Genomic DNA, 12,374 nt, shown 5'->3' on the forward strand with positions numbered 1-12,374 from the left:
ATAACGATGTATCAATATATTAATATGACTGATATAAAAATAATTTGCACAAATAAGGATGCTGCTCTCAGATCATATTCTGGAATAATCAAAAAACACCAACCTTATAACTTAAGAGGGCACAGTTTTATATGTAAAAATGTTCAAATGGACCTGCTTTATAAAGGTGTCCGGTAACGGTGCGGCGAGAGCCAAATACTTGATATCCCGTCCCGCAACCAACTGTCAGCCATTCTTGCATTTGGCCGTTGTTATACGGTTGGTGGTATCCAACTGATGGAGACAGACAGTCACTGCTCTTGATGCACACAGCCAATCCGTAAGGAGGAACAGTGCAGTTGCAGCCACTTTCTAGATTGTAACAGTCTTGCGGACAAAGTGATAAGCTCAACGGGAAGGTGCAATTATTGTCTTTGATCTATTGATGCGTTACTCCATTTTCTGTATTCAACTGTTTCCTCAGTAGAAACCATCTTGTATTGGACTTTCTGGTTGACTATATATATATATATATATATATATATGGTACCTGAAGGATACCAACACCAGCACGGGGAGAGTATACAAATGCTGCACAGTTGGGGCCTTGGTGGGAATTGAACCCTGACCTCAGTGCTGTGAAGAGCTAACATTACACCATCCGTACAATGTCTAATCTAATTCCTTAATCTCCTTCTCTCACGTAGTTTCCATGATGATGCACCAAAAGACTATCGGCAAGTGTCCCTGACTGCGGTGAAGCAGCGGTTTCAGAATGACCTGTATGGTCACATCAGCAATGAGAAGGTGAGACACTGGGTTATTGCACATTGAATACTGGTTGACTTCAGGGAATGGATGGTCCAGGAGGGTAGCTGTACAGGTGGGGGAATAAGGAGGAAGTAGCTGCGCCACCACAATGTTATCATGACCACTGCCCCCTTCTGGAACATGTTGCTATTGTAGGGAATTATACAGGAGGGGGAGGGTCTCTATTACCAGTCTGCATCATCAAGCTTCTGGACCACCCAATTCATTGGGGAAATGGGCGATGCTGGACCACTCTCTGTAGAGTTCCCCAGACCTAACACGACCATATAGAAGTTATTTCCTAATGTTTTAATGGATCACCTGCCTACTGTGATATTTCTGGAGTAGGTTTTCTCTTGTCATGGAATTTCCCAATTGTAGAAGGCCTTTCACTTGTGTTCTGTGGCCGTGGCTGACGGGCTGTGTGTTTGGCAGGTGTTGGATCACTGGCTGCTGGTCACTCTTCTGGGAGTGGGTGCTTGGCTCAGGTAACAGTCTGATTGCTGTTCTCAGCAGGTGATGGACTACGGCCAGTTGTGTGCGCTGCTCGGAGTGCCCCTCCAGGATACAGAGGGTCCTACTTCTTCCCCTAGCATCACTGACGTCCATCCCTTCCTGAGCTCGCCTGCTGGGAACAAAACTAAAAGGTAACTTCTGTCTAAGTAACCCTGTTGCTCTAATGCTGGTGTGGAACTAAAAGTCCCAGCATCTCTTGCCAAACAATTCGTAGTTTTCACAGAGCCGCAAGCTTTACTTACACTGCTTAATATAGTCCTGCCGAGCCAAATCAGGGTTTAATGTGGGTATTCTAGTACTTACCGTGGCAAGTTTTAATAGGTCAGAACATAGAATAGGTGATACTGCCAATTGCATGTTGGGTTAGGGTGCTGCAATAGGAATGAGATCCTATTTCCTGTACTTATGTGGAACAGAAGTCGCATCTCTTCCCACTCTCTGTAGGATAGTGATGCACTTGTGTATACATCATGTGGCTGTACATGTGTCTTAATAACAAGATTGACCCTCCACAGGCGCAGAGAAGATAGCTTACAGGAAGATCGCGGCAGCTTTGTGACCACTCCCATCGCCGAGCTGTCCAATCAGGAGGAAGCGCTACTTGGAAACTTCCTGGACTGGAGTCTTGATTCATCCTGTACTGGCTACGAAGGAGATCGTGAAAGCGAAGGTGAACGGGAAGGAGATGGTAATCTTACGTTATCACATAGTACGCCTCCAGAACAGGATCCAGCCAGTGACGGACGGATTTCAAGTAGAACACGATTTTGAAAACCTACATTCAAATGTATGTGTTCTCCTTGAATTCCGGTCGTTCTGCCATCCTGTCCAACAGCGGGATTCTGCGGTTGGATCCTGTGGATGCAGCGCCGCCGCATATTTGTGGCTGGCAGCATAGGAGACTATGGGGTAGATGTGGCAGTGATAAAGTGCCTGGTACTTAGAATGCTTCATCATATTTGTAAATGTAATTTGTCATGTGTGCGCCTCTCTCTTCTCCTTTTTCAAAACTGAAGCCACGCTTCCACATGATGCTCTTTCATGTGTCTGATAAACCCCTCTGCCGAAAATCACGAGCTGTAATGAGGATCTGCTTTTTGTTTCAGAACGTGTTCGGTCCCCGTAGACTGCGGGCTTGGTGCTTTTATTAGTAATATCTACAATTCCCTGATAGAGGAGGCACACTTCGATATAGAAGACTTTTAAATAATCTGCTGTGTATGGCATCTGCAATAATAGACTTTCATTTTCTAGAGCGCCCTAGAGTCCGAATTTTTTTCCCAAAGCACTACGAAGTTTCTTATTGAGAAATTCAGAAAATATTAAATGAAGTCCTCCTTAGGCTCGGTTATGTGGTGAGGGGCAGAATTATCTTCCCTGGTTTTGCCTATTTATATTTATCATAAATAATTTGAGTTGGTCTTGGATCTCCAGCCTGAGGCCTCTCTTTAAGTGTCCCAAGAAACCCCAGGATGCCTCGGTGCACAGTTTGGGATCCACTGTTCTGGACCATTTACTAACCTAGGAAGTGCAATGTAATGAAGTGTGTAAATGCATCCAGTACGGTTGAATTGACACAATAGTACAAAAAAGGGGTGTGGGGCAACCAGATGTTCAGCTTTGAAGCAGAATCTAGCAATTCTGCCCAGACTGTACCCCTACGGGCTCTCATCCCACCCTCCCAGAATCAGGATGACCTCTCAATAGCTGGTGGGCAAAGGGGAAATACCCCATATAATTGAATCACTGTTGGTACTTCTCTCAGGCCGCATATGTCGCCAATTGTTCAGCTCCTAAAAGATGAACAGGTACTTATGTAGTATCTGGGCGTCCGATTTAGAAATCGCATGCGACCAAATCGTATGCGATGCGATGGTCAAGATTTTTCCATAGGATTCAATGTTAAAATGGTCTGAGTCCATTTTAACATAGAATTCAATGGGAAAAAGGGGTCCTTTTCCTTTCCCCACTATCCAAGTGGGCATGGAGTCGGATATAAACCTGTGGCAGCGTAGCGAGCCACCAAGCCCGAAGCGTGGCGAGCGTAGCGAGCCACCAAGCCCGAAGCGTAGCGAGCCCCGCGAGGGGACACAGAATACTTTTTAAGAAATATGCGTTCGCTCGCCACGCTTCGGGCTCGGTGGCTCGCTGCACTCGCCACGCTATATAAAATCAACTCTATGCCCACTTGGGTAGTGGGGAAATGAACAGGACCTTCTTAACATTGAATCCTATGCAAAATCGCATCGCATCTGATTGTATGCCTTAAGGTAAGGCATACAATCACAAAATCGGCAGCCCAGATACTACATAAGTACCGATGAACACCATAAACAAGCTAATAGAATAGCTCGCAGGTCCTCAAACTCTGTCCTCAGGACCCCACACAGTGCATGTTTTCCAGGTCTCCTCACAGAATCACGAGTAAAATTAATTAGCTCCACCTGTGGATCTTTTAAAATGTGCCAATGAGCTACGGAATGCGCCTGCTGGGTGACCTGGAAACCGTGAACTGTGTGGGGTCCCGAGGACCGAGTTTGAGAACCCCTGGTATAGCTCATGGTCCAATGTCTTGCATGTATTTCTACCTGTGCATTCCAAAGTTGAAATATCTGAAGCTTCTGTGTAAAAAGCCTTGACGGCAATATTTATACATATTAGTAACACTTTTTTTTTTTTTTTTTTTTTCTGCAGTCACCGCACCCAGTGGAATCCTGGACATCTCGCGCTTCTGCACGGAACATTCACATTGTCAGGACTCTAGTGATGAGGACACAACAAGCACCTCACCGCCACCATCAAAGCCAAACCTCACCGTTACCATTGCTCCCTTGAAAATGGGTGCAGAAAACAGCTCTGGCTATTCCTCTGTGAGCAGTGCAGGGAGCCCGGTCTCCTCTCCCACTGGTCTCCCCTTTACCCCTTCCCCAGGACTGTCTAACAGCAAACTGACTCCTATCCCTTACCCTCATCCCAGTCCATCTGTTTTCAAGGGTACCCGACGGCAAGTGAAGAGGAAAAACCAAGCACAGCACAGTGATGACACAGATCCTCTATAAAGACTGCTAACCTTTCCTCATGTAAAAATAAATATATATTTTTGTCACTTAAATGAAAGCAAAATGCTTATGTCTGTGATATGCTGAATATAAGGTGTTACAGGGGAATGGGCAATAGGTAGGGATGGCCATTGACCAATTCAAAATCATAGATTGTTTATGGCCGATGTCGAATACTTTTGCCATGGATGGGGGAGAACCAAATGGTTTCCCTCAATCCATGGCACAGCAGAACCGATGTTTTGCCTTTTTTTTTTTTTTTTAAGTGTCGGGACACAGAGCATCGCGCCGCCCCCTTGTTTTGATTGGCCCATAGGCCAATCGGTAAAAATGGGCGCACCCCCCCACCCCCCCAAAAAAAATTTAAAACACACCCTGCTGTGTTCCGCTCTCATGCTTGCCCAAGTGGCCCCTGGGTCCTGCAGCTGGTTTGTCCCATCTCCCCCTAGGTAGGAGCCAGTGGGTGCATTTCCTGACTTCCTTGGAGAGTGCATTGCAGGACTGAACAGACCTTGATAAGTATTATTATAGATATTGCATTAGTAAATTAATGCCATAGATCAGGCATGTCCAAACTATGGACCTCCAGCTGTTGTGAAGCTACAAGTCCCATCATGCCTTGCCACAGTTTTGCTATTAGGGAGTGCTAAAACTTAGGCAAGGCATGCTGGGATGTGTAGTTTCACAACAGCTGGAGGGTCGCACATTGGAAATGCCTGCCTTAGGTCCTCTAAGAAGGCTCCCAATTTTCCCTAATGTAAAATATACTTTGCCATTTAAAAGGACGCACAATTTGTGTGTCTATTACAGGGTCATGGGCAATAGTTTTATTTACATTGAACCCAAAGCAGTCCTAGAATGTTTGTATATTGTGACTTCTCCTTGGGAGTTCTACAAGGATCAGCAAGCATGATGTAATGCTGCAGCCTGGGTAACTGATATTTACAAAGTTCTATTTGCTCACCTAAAACGGCTTTACAGTATTTGCCTTTTGCAGTCAGGCTTTTCTTTTTGTGCGAGTCTGGAGGACAACACTGTTCAGGGGAATCCTCTTTGGAAGCTGTGTCAGTGTGAAAGAAGGATACAGAAATATAGACCAGACTAGATGTATTGGGAATGTTTAATTTGATATGAGAAATTTAGCAACCCTGACAAAGGTTAATCATTAATGGCCTTTATTATGCTATCTGTATAGTGATGGATAAAAGGTTTATGGCTGTTTTCGAAGCCTTCCAAAGTCCGCTTCCCCCTCTGTGCATTTATTAAAGGTACGACAGGCCTTTGGATAGCTGTGTTATCCACTATTTAGTATCGTCCTGTTCATGACCAGTTAAAGGAGTTCTCTTGTTTAAGGGATATGGTCTATGTTGTGAGCGTGAATTACGTTTTGAGAAATGTACTCATCTTAAGGGGGTATGCAATTCTGGATCATGGCTGTTGGTCCCTCCTGACAGCCGTGATACTGGCTCATTTGTGGTTTGCCCGACAGCAATGTTCCGCTTGGCGATAGGCGAAAAGGGTGTGTCCGTGCATTGACAATATACGGCAGAACGGGCCCGACCGCTTTTGAAGTCGTGCTCGTTCTGCCGTGATGCCTCTTCAATGCTGTTGGTAAAGACAGCAATGATTAGGGCCCGCCTCTATTTTCCCCTATCGTAAATAGCGGCGGAGGATTGCATATATTAAATGTAGGGTACTTATGTTAGCCGGGCGCCCGGCTACGCTACGCTGACAACGTAGCTTTGGCTACGTTGTCAGCGTAGCCATTGCCGGGCGGTCGGCTAATCTGTGGGCTTGGGCAGGGATTGTGCGGCGGGGTGGGTGGTCCAGCCAGGGTGGTGGGTTAACTTACATAGTAGTGGCGGCGGTGAATCAGCGGCTGCATCTCTAATGCGGCAGTGAACAATGCACGGCGGGGACTGCGTAATGGCGGAGGAGGGAGATCCCGGCAGCCGCTGGGGGAGCATCACATGGTTTCCCTGCTCCCCCAGTGGCACTACGCTAATAGCAGAGTAAACTTCAAGTGTCATGGCGGCCGCAATGTGGGGATCCGAGTCCTGGAGGTGGCAGGGCCAGCTGGCTGGTAAGTATAATCACACACACCTCATATGCCCACTAGCCACGTCACAACCCCAGTGTCCACGTGGGCGTGGAGTTAATTTTATAAAGTGTGGCGAGGGGACTCGTCCCCTCGCCACACTTTATAAAATTAACTCCACGCCCACGTGGACACTGGGGTTGTGACGTGGCTAGTGGGCATATGATCCTTTACGTGTTAGCAGGGCTCCAGTTACGTAATTTGCTTAACTTACGTCATTTGTGTAAGTTATGTAGCCATCATAGTGGTGTATTGGTATTCTCAATACACCACTATGCAAACTACGTAAGGGGTGCCCAACTGACCTATAAGTACCAAATATAGTAGTAATTGTTAAAAAAAAAAAAAAGGCCACTTTGAACTGTGGTCTCGCCACGTCCCCAGTTTAAGTAGCCATGGGGGTTTGCGAGTGGTCTGCATAATACTCGGGCATGACCAGGCTGTGTGGGGAGGAGGTCTGTTCTGCGACTTGAAACTTGGCTGGCCTGCGCTTTGCAGCCTGGCTGTGCTGCTGGTGATGAGCGAGCAATTCACAGTGTAGCGAAGCGCTTGCACTTTAGCGATGTGCCTGTAAAAGTTTACGGGTCAGTCTTGAGATGAGCACCACCGCAGCCTGCTGCCACAGGTTTTAGTTTTGCAAGAATTCGCAAAACTCTGAATCTGTTGCTAAGCCAGCCAAATGAATGCCCAAGACCAGTGATTTGAACACACACGAGCAGTGAATGAACACTGAAGCTTGCCTAAAACAACAAAAAGGCAGCAGGTTAGCTTATATAGATGGTATGTTCTATTAAGATACCAGAGACTACTAGTTAACTATACTTACCCTCAGCCTGACCCTTACCCTCGGCTAGTACCTAACCCTCCCTGCAGCCTAATCTTAGCCCACCCCTGCATACTTACGGCATACTGCCAGTCGGGATTCCGATGTCCTGGTGTTATTTGGGATGTTGGCATCGGGTATAGTGCATATTGGCATGCACAATGCAACACTTTTTTTAACCTACATATACTGTACATCTAAGTATTTCTGGAACACTGTACAGTATACTTCACATCTTGTAAAACCAGTTGTACTTTGAGCAAACCCCCCCTCCATGTTTTTGTTCCTTATCACATGATCTTCCTGGTGCTTACTTCAACTTTTATCTTTCACTACCTTCCCCTATATTTGCCAATAACAATCATTAATATTTACATTTTTGACCATGTGTTGGACTGCGTTTTATATTTTCTTTTAAATTCTCGGGTGGGGGTCAGCTGTTTTGAGTGAGGCAAATAGGAATGGGTAACTAATGACTAAATTGAATTGCTTGACATTTTCTTTCACTCAAAAGCACCAGGTCTAGGTGCGTGTAAAGGCTAAACCCATCTGTAAAGTACCATAACTTCCATTTGAGCACCAAGCTCATTCACTTTTCACACTTTTGTCCACCAGTTCAAGTTGCTAAATAAACCAATATTAACACCATGAAAAACTTTTCAGTTACTGACTACATTCAATTTCTTGTTTGTTGTTTTTTTTCCAATCTATAAATTAAACAAAATGTATCTTGATAATAGAAATAAACAAGCTATAAAAAAAAAAAAAAACACATTAACAATTTGTTGAATTACTGGAAAAAAAAACCTGATTGCATCCAGTGAATAAACTGAACTTGCCTGTACAAAAGCTGTAGGTTTTCACCTCAGAGTATCACATTTTATCTTATAAAACTTTTACACATGAGCAATGATGTCTAAACATTGTACATTGCCATTTTTATAAAGTTTTTTTTTTTTTCAATAAGACTGAGGTAAAAGCAGCTCAGAATTATTACAACCATAAAGGGAAATTTTAGTTTGCAACCAAATCCTGTGATCAAATCAGAATCCAAATAATGTCAAAAGTTTTCAAAGCTTAAAATTTGCTGAGCAGTTCATTTATTAAGTTATTTATATAGCGCACACATATTCAGCGTTTTACAGAGAATATTTGAACATTCACACCAGTCCCTGCCCCAGTGGAGCTTACAATCTATATTCCCTACCACATATAATAATCTTAGAAAATTAAAACTTGTTTTAATACTTTAAACCTGTTCACTGGCTGATTCGCTCTAATTAAATAGTCACTAAACAAGTTCTAATAGGGGAACACTCATCATATAGGACTTGACTCTAGTATGAGAGCTCCTACTTCTTATGTAACAAAAAAAATATATATAAAACAGCCAAGCGGCAGTTGGTTCGGAAGCCCAGCACACTGGGATAGGCTTGCTCCAAATCTTATTAAGTCCTTAATGCTGGAACAAAGCTACAATTTTTTTTTGAGTGCCAATGATGTTGTAAAGCCATAAAACCTTTTTTTACTACTTTAATGTCTCTGGTGTCATTTTCTCTGCAATGAAGAATGTCCTATTTTTGCTGTTCCAGAACATTGGGAAACTCTATAATCACTGGTGCACAGAGCAGAGGTGCTGTAACTATTAGGATCCAGTAATCCTATTACGTTTTGAGGCTTCATTGAACGGGTTCTAGATGGCCTCCAACATTCGGGATTCTGACAGTCATTACACCAAGGTTGGAATCCAGACTGACTGGGGCTATGCTTCCTTGTGGGGGTCCATGACAGTTGTGGTGTGGGTGGCGGAGGGATAGGTGTTTGTGGGATGGGGGGGGGGGGCGGTGTTGGGGCTGCTGCGTTGCAGGGGGACTGTGGGTTTAGGAGGTCCAGGTGTGGGGGTGCCGTGGGTGGGTGCATTAGAACCATGGGTGGGGAGGGTGTAGGTCTGCTGCAAGTGGTGCTGCTGTTTTGAGAGATTGGGAAGGGGCGATCTCGGCAAGTGCTGTACTAGTGCTATTAGCCCCGATCTGTCACTCTAAAGCCCTGTACACATGGGGCGATTTAAGCCATTATCGCTGGCTAAATGGTCGCTGAGCGACAAATCGCCAGTGTGTTTTTGTGTTGTGGGAGATTAATCTCTAGGAGCGCGCTCCCACAGCCAGCCCTTAATGGTAGAGTCAAAATGAGGTAGAGACAGAATAGCTTGCAATTTTCAGCCAAAAAAACGCTGGTCGCTGATGAAAACGGTACACTGAGCAATATATTGCTGATAGATGTTATGACTCCGGCCAGCATTATACACACAGTCACAGTGTGACAGATCAGGGCTATTATATAGGAGATGTATTTATGTACTGTAGCAGCATGCTTTCCCTGTTTTTCCTCTTTACTGCAGGAAGCAGTATCTGATTCACTGAGATTTATTAACATCTGGGGGTGCTGAAGTGGGGGAGTGAAAACTACCCCATCTGGTGATGCCCAACACAGCTCATTGTGATTCAGTTCAGTACTGAGACGCTGTGTCTCACTGGGCATGTGCTACTCCTGCAAGATCTCCTATATAGCCCGGGGCTGTAGCTACCCAGCCAGGGGCAGCTCTGGACCATCATGCATTGCCCCACATAACAGCGTGCTATGCTGCAGATAGCACTGATAATGATGGGGGCGCATCGCTCCTCTGTCTCGTTACCCACATCCATGCATCGCGGGACAGCGCGTTCCGGAGACGCATGCCAAATTTTGGAGGTGTGGCCTATCGAAATGGGGCGTGGTCTGTACTTGTGGGGAAAAAATGAGGTCACGCCCCTTTTCGCTGCTGTGGGGGCATGCCCAGCAGCTCCATGAGCTGCTGGCTATGCCCCAGTCCTTTTGGCTGCAAGAATAGACACTTTGCTCATGCGCACAGCGCCTATTCACGGATGATGGGTGGGGTCTCCCAACTGCCATCCCCACCGCGGGACACTGCCGGCAGCGGGAGGGATCCGGGAATGTCCAAAAAAACCCGTGACATTCCCGCGATAAGTGGAACAGTTGGGACGTATGTTTATACATTGGGGAGAATCAGTAACAGCGCACATAATGATACCATCTTTCTCCCATGGCAACACGGATGGTGTGATGTTCTGTATTATTGCCTAATAGCGCTGGGGTCATAGGTTCAATTCCCACCATGACCCTAACTGTTTGTATATTCTCCCCGTACCTGCGTGGGTTTCCTCCGGGTACTCCGGTTTCCTCCCACAATCCAGAAATATACTGGTAGGCTAATTGGCTCCCAACAAAATTAACCCTAGAATGTCTGTGTGTGCGTATACATGTGGTAGGGAATATAGATTGTAAGCTCCACTGGGGCAGGGACTGATGGGAATGTTCAACTATTCTCTGTAAAGCGCTGCGGAATATGTGTGCGCTGTATAAATAACTGGTAATAAATAAATAATGAATCTTCCTCTACCCCAAGTAACAAACCAGTCAGCTCCTAACTGTGCTTATTCCAACACAGCCTGCAACATGACAGTTAGAAGCTGATTTCAGAGTTCTTTGTCTCTCTCCATATCACTTTCAAAACATCTAAACATCTGGGCCATTGTCATAATAAAATGAGATGTATCTTCGATATGTAGTTATTCCGAGGCTTCCTCTACTTCACAAGAGTGTTTGTTATTGAATGGAAAGTTACAGTAGAATTATATTTATTACAAAATGTTTGTAGCTGCATCCATATTTCACCACTGTTAGCGCCTACTTACTGTAACCAAACAAGTTTGTTTTAACGCCACAAGCTCCCACCAACCCCCAGGCACTGTTACGTCTATTTGTCTCAAGGGTGCTTGCAGTATGACAACACAGGAAATGCAGATGAAGCTTTTAATCAAACAGACCAATCACCGCAAGATGCAAGAAACAAATCTGGCACTTTAAAGGAGGAATTCAATTGCAGGTGAATTGTCATTGCAGCAATGTTTAATCGTTTGCGTGCTAGAATCTGTGAGAGATCCTCAAAATATCCGCTAAAAATGCCAGCGTCGCTCACAGAAATTTTTGCGGACATTTTAGGGCTCTCAGAGCGACGCTGGCACTCAAGGGGTTAAATGCTGGCAAAGGCATCTCATCTCCCACCTCTCTGAGGTTCCCCTACTAGCAGCGACGACGTACCCTCGGTATCTCTGTATAGCAGTACCCATATGTGTATTTGCTTTTATGTAACCGTTTTCCCCACAAAAATAAAACCTTTAAAATTAACTTTATGCTTGTTTAGTACAGTTCTCAATGGTACATAGGTGCCAACCCTTCGGGAAACGGTCATTAAGTTGACTGTATTAAGGTTGAAAGGTCTTATGTCGACACATGGAAAAGCTTGATGTGGTCAAAAGGTCAACACAAGCATTATGTATACATTGGGAAGTTTGACAGTCAAAAGGTGGACATGGGTTTTTCAGGGGGTTTCTTTGTCCCGACAGGTGGTATTTCATGCCCTAAAATCCTCTAGGGTATGTAGGGAGAATATAATAGTGTCCCAAGCCCGAAGCATGACGAATGTAGCGAGTCATGTCAATTGTGACACCATTTGGGTAAAAAAAAACATGAAAAACCCCATGTCAACCTTTTCACTGTCGACCTTCCCAATGTCGACCTAATGCTTATTTCAACCCAATTGGGATCTGCCTGAGGCACAGCCAGAAAGTGGACATGGCCTATGGGGGCGGCCCCCCCCCCCCCCCCCCCCCCCGTCATCGTCATTTTGAGGGTATGCTCAGCACTCCCTGAGCAGCTGTGCAGCCCTGGCTTCCCTCCCTGCACTGCTAGATACAGTGTCCATGACAATATAGATCTCACTTTGAAGTAAAACCCCAACCAAATCTAATTTTCTCTGCACAAGTAACACCTGCCTTACCTGCAGTGCACATGGTTTTGTCCATCTAAGAAGGATTTTGTCAGAAAGAGTGAACTAGAATAAGTCCTCAGTTCCTGCTGGAGCCTGCTGAAAAATAGCACTGATTATATGCCCCAAGCCCTGCTCAGGGCCGGCGACAGGGGGGGGGTCAAGGGGGACAAGTGTGATGGGCCCCAGCGATCTGAAGGGCCC

The 12,374-nt window shown here is 45.3% G+C and overlaps 1 protein-coding gene across 4 annotated transcripts in view; it reads left to right on the forward strand.

Moving 5' to 3' along the window:
* The window catches only part of CCNF (cyclin F), a 71,306-nt gene extending 66,596 nt beyond the window's left edge, over positions 1-4,710 (forward strand). For 2 of the 4 annotated variants that reach the window (XM_083153016.1, XM_083153013.1), the window contains exons 14-17: positions 687-786; positions 1,303-1,436; positions 1,821-1,993; positions 4,000-4,710. In XM_083153016.1, the coding sequence (XP_083009142.1) occupies positions 687-786; positions 1,303-1,436; positions 1,821-1,993; positions 4,000-4,364 (772 nt within the window). In that variant the 3' untranslated portion in view covers positions 4,365-4,710. The remainder of the gene's footprint in view (positions 1-686; positions 787-1,302; positions 1,437-1,820; positions 1,994-3,999) is intronic. The other 2 variants (XM_083153015.1, XM_083153014.1) reach the window with 2 other exon arrangements.
* Positions 4,711-12,374: the final 7,664 nt, after the last annotated feature.

Source organism: Crinia signifera, chromosome 7, assembly GCF_055691185.1.
Source record: "Crinia signifera chromosome 7, ASM5569118v1, whole genome shotgun sequence".
Lineage (NCBI taxonomy): Eukaryota > Metazoa > Chordata > Amphibia > Anura > Myobatrachidae > Crinia > Crinia signifera.